Genomic DNA, 6,735 nt, shown 5'->3' on the forward strand with positions numbered 1-6,735 from the left:
CCGCGAGCGCCTCGGGCCGTTGATGGAGCAGGGCCGCTTGCGGGCCGCCTCCGTGGGCACCGTGGCCGGCCAGCCCCTGCGGGAGCGGGCCCAGGCCTGGGGCGAGCGGCTGCGCGGGCATTTCGAGGAGATGGGCAGCCAGGGCCGCGACCGCCTGGAGGAGGTGCGCGAGCAGTTGGAGGAGGTGCGCGCCAAGGTGGAGGAACAGGCCGACCAGATGCGCCTGCAGGCCGAGGCCTTCCAGGCTCGCCTCAAGAGCTGGTTCGAGCCCCTGGTGGAAGACATGCAGCGCCAGTGGGCCGGGCTGCTGGAGAAGGTGCAGGCCGCCGTGGGCACCAGCTCCATCCCTGTGCCCACCGAGAATCACTGAGGGCCCAGGCCTGCCGCCTGGCCCGCCTCACTCCTGCCCCAGCCCCCTGCCTCCCCTCAGACAGCAGGAGGCCCTGTCCCCTCCCCGCGGTCCTCTGGTCCTCCTCCGATGGGCCCTAGATTAATAAAGATTCCTCAAGCTGCACAGCAGCTGTTGGGCCTCCGGGTGTGATTCCTCACAGCGCAGCCTCAGTTGCTCTTTCCTTCCCCACACTGGCCACACGGCTCTCCCTGTCGCCTCTGCGTGCGTGCGTGTCTTCTATTTTGCTTCCCTCTTTTTCTCAGTCTTTCACTTTTTTCCTCTGTGCTTCTCTCTACCACTCACTTTTTCTGCCTTTCTTTCCATTCCATCTCTAAGACACGGGTTCTGGAACAAATCCACCCCTGGGTGATGACACCGCCTTCTAACCGAGTGAGCTGACTGGCCAACGCTCCCCTGGGTTGAATCTGTTGCCTCTGACTACCTTGAGCAAAAAAGCAAACCTCCCTGAGCCTCAGTTTGCCCATATTAAGACCCGTGTCACAGTTATTGCAACCAAAAATGACCTGAGACCAGTGCCATTATTATTAAGCCACTTTTGGTTTTTTCTCCTCTCATTATGCTCCCTCTCTCTAGTCTTTTTTTTTTTTTTTTTTTTTTTTTTTTTTTTTTTTTTTTTTTTGTATTTTTCTTCTCTCTCCTCCAGTCTTATCTGATTCTGCCTCCTTCCCTCTCCTGGCCTCTCTCTCTGCCCTGCTCTCCCAGCCGGACTTCATTTTCTGGCTTCCTGTTTTCCTCCGCCTCTTTTATCTTTCCCTCCTACGGTTTCTCTTGCAGGGCCCTTTTTTCTTTTTGCCCCTCCTCCTCCTTCATCGGGGTTTGTCCCCTTTCGCTGGAGCCTTCTGCCTTTCTCCCTCCCTGTGAGTTGGCAGTCCCTTCACTCCCTCTGGGCTGCGCTTTCCTGCCTCCACCCTCCTCTTCAGTCCTCCAACAGCTGTGTTGTTTACCCCTTGTCTTTTCTAACAAGCCTACTGGATGCCAGATCCGGGCTGGGGAGAGAAGGGAGAGGCTCCCCCTATGACAGTCTACACCAGGGCTCTTGGCGAGTTGGGAGTTGGCACTTCTCTAGGCGAGGGTGGAAGCCAGAGAGCCGCCGGCGCTTTCCTCTCCTCCCACCCCCTCAGTTCTCAGAGATGGGGAACAGGGTTCTCACTAACGGGGGACAGGCCAGGGCTTGAGCTTGTATCTCCCTGGCCTGGCCTGTGCTCCTCTGCGTCCATCTGCCCACTTTGGCTCCTGCACACCTGGGAGCTCTGAGCTTTCCTTGGCACTGCTCTGAGCACCCATATGGAGGTGGGCTCCTCTCCCCCAGAGATGACTCCCACAGTGCTGAGGAGGGCAAGTGTCAGTGGGCTCAGAGGCAGGGGGGCTGGTCTCCCATGCCTGCTGCTGATTCACTGTATGCCCAGGGTTGGGACTGTGCCCTCTCAGAGCCTCAGTTTCCCCAGATGTCAATGAGGGAGGCAGCATCAGCCACATCTCTCAGTTGAAGAGCTGAATTTTGAACCTTCATGGATGAAGACTTCTAAGTAGGGAAGTGGGCCCTATCTCACTGCAGCCCAAGTCAGATCTAGAGGTGAAGTGAGGGCTAGGGAAGGAGGTTCAGGAACAAAGGCTGGGAGGGTGTTCTGGGAGGCTGTGGGGCAGCAGCTGACCCCAGCAGGAATCCAGCGAAACAGCCTAGAGTCTGAAAAGGAGAGTGACAAAGAGCCTCTCTTTAGCCCCTCACTGATTGGATGTTCTTGGCTGTGCCTCAGTTTCCCCATCTGTAAAACAAAAATCCCTACAGCTGAGGAGAGGATGAGATTGGGAAAGCCAAGGGAGTCATTATTCTATTCTTGTGGGGATGGGGGAGAGCAGACATCTGGGTGGATGTCTGGGAGCACTGGGCTCAGTCTGGGAAGCAAGGGGGCCACCAGGACTGACAGGGACTGGAAACGCTGTATTCCAGAGGGATGTTGCAATCCTGCCAGGGTCGTGCCGTTCCTTTCACAACCATACCGCCTACCCCAGGGCTGACACATGGTTGGCAGGGCACAAGGCCAGCCAACCTAGAGTGTGGGGCTGGGGGCCACCCTTCCCCACAGCTACCAGAGGTCACTCACGGTCAAATGTAGCAAGTAGGGAAGTGAGAGAAGGCACATCCAGCCCTGGGGAACAGATGTGATGATGGTGGGGGGACTCGGTGCCAGGAGGGGCCTGAGAGGGTGAGTAAGAGCAGATGGAACGTTCGTGGGGGCTGGGGGCAGCTAGGGAAGGGAGTGGGGAAGGGATGGCAGGGCACACACTGGGAGCTTTGCAGCTGAGGTTTTATGGTTCAGACCGGTTGAAGAGACTCTCCCTCCAAAAAAGGGAGACTGGGGACTGTAAAGTTAAGACCCCAGAGAGCATCAAGGGACGTCTGGGAAGCTCCCAGATGCAAGGGGATGGAGAGCTTCCAGGGCTACTCAGAGATTAGAGGCTCTCCCTCCAAAAAAGGGAGACTGGGGACTGTAAAGTTAAGACCCCAGAGAGCATCAAGGGAGGTCTGGGAAGCTCCCAGATGCAAGGGGATGGAGAGCTTCCAGGGCTACTCAGAGATTAGAGGCAGCATGAGGGGTGACATGGAGGGTAAACTGAGAGACCCAGAGACAGGGAGTAAGAGTTGTTTGAGCTGAAGAGGCTTGCTGAGAAGGGGGCAGGAGGATGGAAGAGGTGGCATGGGGACACAGGGTGAATTGGGGATGAGACCCTCAGGGTTATTAACGAGAGACCCCTGACGGGAGTTGGCCACAGGGAGGAGGGGAAGGCTTTCCCTTGTGTGAGGAAAGGGACTAAGGCAGGCTGAGGAACCCCCACAGTCAGGGAGACTGGGAGGCGAGGCTGCTCCACAGCAAGAGGCTTTAGGCCTAAGGAATGTGCCTGGGTCCCACCTGACCCCAGCCCCACCAACAAGGGACAGGAGAGGAGAAGGTGGGTGGCCACAGGGAAGTGGGTGGCAAGGGGGAGGCTCAGGAGGAGGGAGAGTAAGCTGCCCCGCCCTCTCCCCAGCCTGATAAAGGATCCAGGCTCAGGACCTTTCAGGCGAGTTTGTCGAGCTTGTCTGTTGGAGCCGTCCTGAGACTGATCCAGGTTGGTGCTGAGTGCCCCTGGGAGGGCCCCCGCCCTGCCTCCTGCAACTGCCAAGGAACTCAAGAAAGGGGATGGAGGGACCGTGGGGGGAAGAGGGAGGAGGGTGCCACTGATTGCTCCTAACCCCGCCTCTGCCTCCAGAGTGCCCCTCCAGCCCTGCCATGAGGCTCATCCTGTCCCTCCCGGTCCTGGTGGTCGTTCTGTTGACGGTTTTGGAAGGTAAAGGTGGGACAGAACTTGGGAGTTTGAGATTTGGAATCCTGAAGCTGGCCACCTGGGGGTCCAGGCTTAGAGAATCCTTGAGAGCTCTGGGGCCCCTTCTGTGTCCTGATTCCCCTCTGGCCCTCTGATCACCCCCACCCCCACTCTACCCAGTGGGGCTTAAGTTTCTGTAAAGGAGTCCAGCAGGAGACAAATCTGCCCAGGGGAGCCCTAGCGACTGCTGATGTATTGACTCCCACAGCTCTGGGATTGGCTGTCCTGATTTTACAACCTTGAAAGGAGCAGGGATGTGTGGTTGGGGGGTGGGGGGCAGGGCTGTAAGGCAATTCCCAGCAGCCTGAGCCCCGTCTGGTCACTCCAGTACCCTTCCCCCATTCTAACACTATGACCCCAAAGAATCACATTCAAGGATCTCTTTATCCATCCCTGGAATACCTTCTTAAGGGCTCCCAATAACTGGAATTTTTGCATCCCCGCCCATCTTCTGGGCAGGCCCAGCCCCAACCCAGGCAGCCCCGGACCTCTTCAGCACCTTGGATCGCATCCCAGACAAGCTGAAGGAGTTTGGAAACACCCTTCACGACAAGGCCCTGGAAATCATAGAGCGCATCAAACACAGCAAGTTTGCTGACAAGACCCGGTTAGGACCCTTCCTGGGGCATAGGAGGACTGGGGTGTGTCTGGGTGGAGCCCTGGAGGATAGCCCAAGATGAACAGATTGGGAAAATAGAGACTGACAACATCCCTGTGGTCACATAGCTAGCTCTCAAGGCACTCAGGCTTGGGGGACAGGTAAGTTCCCTGACTCCCATCCAGGCCACATTTTTTTTTTTTTTTTAAAAGATGACCGGTAAGGGGATCTTAACCCTTGACTTGGTGTTGTCAGCACCATGCTCACCCAGTGCGCAAACCGGCCATCCCTATATGGGATCCGAACCCGTGGCCTTGGTGTTATCAGCACCGCACTCTCCCAAGTGAGCCACAGGCCGCAGGCCACACTTTTTTTCGTTTCAATGGTAGAGAACAGGCCACATTTTAGAGATGGTCCTGGGTGGTGGTGACAGGCCACATTTTTTTTCGTTTCAATGGTAGAGAACAGGCCACATTTTAGAGATGGTCCTGGGTGGTGGTGAAGGACCCAATCTTGGCAGTTGGACAGATCTGGATCCACAGGCCAGTGTAGATCATCGTACTTCCTGTGTGATCTCTTTTTCCCTGTGTGATCTTTTTGTTGTTGGTGTTTTGACTGCCAGCCAGCATAGGAATCCAATCCCTTGACCATGGTGTTACAACACCCTGTGTGATCCTGATGGAGGGGCATCAGTTTCCTCACCTGTAAAATGGGTGGCTCTGAAGGGAAGTAAAGGAGAGGACCTGCATGGTGCCTGGCACATTGTAAATGCCAATACGTGCTCCCTTTGGCAAGCTAGAGAATCATTTGTACCTTAATAAATACTTATTGAGCATCTACTAAGTGCCAGGAACTGTTCCAATGTGGGGAATAATAGAGAGATGAACTAGATAAAGACCCAAGCCTCATAGACCTGACATTCTAAGGGGTGGGGGGTAGGGTGGACAGACACTAACCTATGGAATTTCTAGGAGATTGGTCCAGATAGAGCTGAGCACTGTGAAGACAATAAACAGGGTGGGTGTGACAACCAAGGACTAGGGAGGGGCTTCTCTGGCGGTTGGGTCTTTTCTGAGGAGGTGACACTTCAAATTGAGATGTGGGGGCTGGCCGGTCAGCTTAGTTGGTTAAAGCGTGGTGCTGATAACACCAAGGTCAAGCATTCAAATCCCTGTACTGGCTGGCCAAACACAAATAAAATGAGATATGAATGATTAGGAAAATCTAGCCAGGCCTAATTAGGAAGAATATCCCCTGCAAAGGCAAAGTGTAAGGGCCCCGAGGCAGGAAGATCTGTAGATAATCAAGGAGAGGGTGGCCTTCCAGGCAGGAGGAACAGACTGCTGGCCAGTTAGATCACTTGGGAGAACATGATGCTGGTAACACCAAGATCATGGATTCGGATCCCCGACTGGCCAGCCAAAAAAAGAAGAACAGAACAGGCTGGGCAAAGGGAGGGAGAATGGAAAGTCCCCTTGAATGAGGAAGAAACAATTAGGGCAAGAGCAGCCTTGGAGAAAGAGTTGGAAGCAAGAGATAGCAGGCATTGAAAGTCAGGCCAGGGTGAAGCGTTTCAACTTCAAGGTGCTCTGGTCCATCTGGGAAACTGAGGCACAGAAGTTGGGCCACCCAGCCCAGGGGTCCTCCCAATCTCACACACAGTGGGGATGGAGATCCAGGAAGGGGAACATCAGGGAGTCAGGTAGGTGGTGGAATTTGGACATCCTGGGGGGTGGCAGCACACAGTGACCTCTTCCCCCATCTCTCCCCACAGGCATTGGTTATCAGAAGAGATCCAGGAAGGGGAACATCAGGGAGTCAGGTAGGTGGTGGAATTTGGACATCCAGGGGGGTGGCAGCACACAGTGACCTCTTCCCCCATCTCTCCCCACAGGCATTGGTTATCAGAAACATTCAAGAAAATTAAGGAGAAACTTGAAACTGAGATCTGAACACCTGGAGGGCCATACTCCAGGAGGGGGCTCTGAAATCTCCCACACCCCAGTGCCTGTGTCAAGGACTCCCTCCATGATGCCCAGGCCCCCCCTGCACCAATAAAAATCCTATAGAAAATTCTGTCTGAGTGCTTCCTCACTGTGGGGCAGGGGCTGTGGGAGAAGGTGCGCGCTGCCCCTTAGGGACTTCTTGCAAGGACTCCAATGTACTGAGCCTAATCTACTTGCCCGGAGCTGAGGCTGTTTTAACTTCACAATCCCAAGAGACTCTTCACAAGAACGTTGTGAGCTGAGCCCTCTTAATCCCATAAGGGCATTGAGGCCAAGAGAGGCGAAATCACATGTGCAAGGTCCCATAGCCAGGAAGTGGAGAACTGGATTGAACCCCCAGCCTGTTGTTGCGCTAC

General features: G+C 55.1%; 2 protein-coding genes across 3 annotated transcripts in view; both read left to right on the forward strand.

Moving 5' to 3' along the window:
* The window catches only part of APOE (apolipoprotein E), a 2,330-nt gene extending 1,811 nt beyond the window's left edge, over positions 1-519 (forward strand). The window contains exon 4 of the mRNA XM_008586008.1: positions 8-519. Within this exon, the coding sequence (XP_008584230.1) occupies positions 8-370 (363 nt within the window). The 3' untranslated portion in view covers positions 371-519. The remainder of the gene's footprint in view (positions 1-7) is intronic.
* A 1,971-nt stretch (positions 520-2,490) lies between these two features.
* APOC1 (apolipoprotein C-I) lies at positions 2,491-6,449 on the forward strand. Of its 2 annotated transcripts, XM_008586001.1 has the most exons (5): positions 2,491-2,616; positions 3,440-3,520; positions 3,662-3,739; positions 4,235-4,382; positions 6,268-6,449. In XM_008586001.1, exons 3-5 carry the CDS (start codon positions 3,682-3,684, stop codon positions 6,323-6,325), a joined length of 264 nt encoding a protein of 87 aa, XP_008584223.1. In that variant the 5' UTR covers positions 2,491-2,616; positions 3,440-3,520; positions 3,662-3,681; the 3' UTR covers positions 6,326-6,449. The 2 variants fall into 2 exon arrangements, with proteins under 2 accessions (XP_008584223.1, XP_008584224.1); XM_008586002.1 differs by lacking the exon at positions 3,440-3,520 and having other exon boundaries at positions 2,492-2,616.
* Positions 6,450-6,735: the final 286 nt, after the last annotated feature.

This window comes from Galeopterus variegatus, unplaced genomic scaffold, assembly GCF_000696425.1.
Source record: "Galeopterus variegatus unplaced genomic scaffold, G_variegatus-3.0.2 Scaffold3796, whole genome shotgun sequence".
In the NCBI taxonomy this organism is placed as follows: domain Eukaryota; kingdom Metazoa; phylum Chordata; class Mammalia; order Dermoptera; family Cynocephalidae; genus Galeopterus; species Galeopterus variegatus.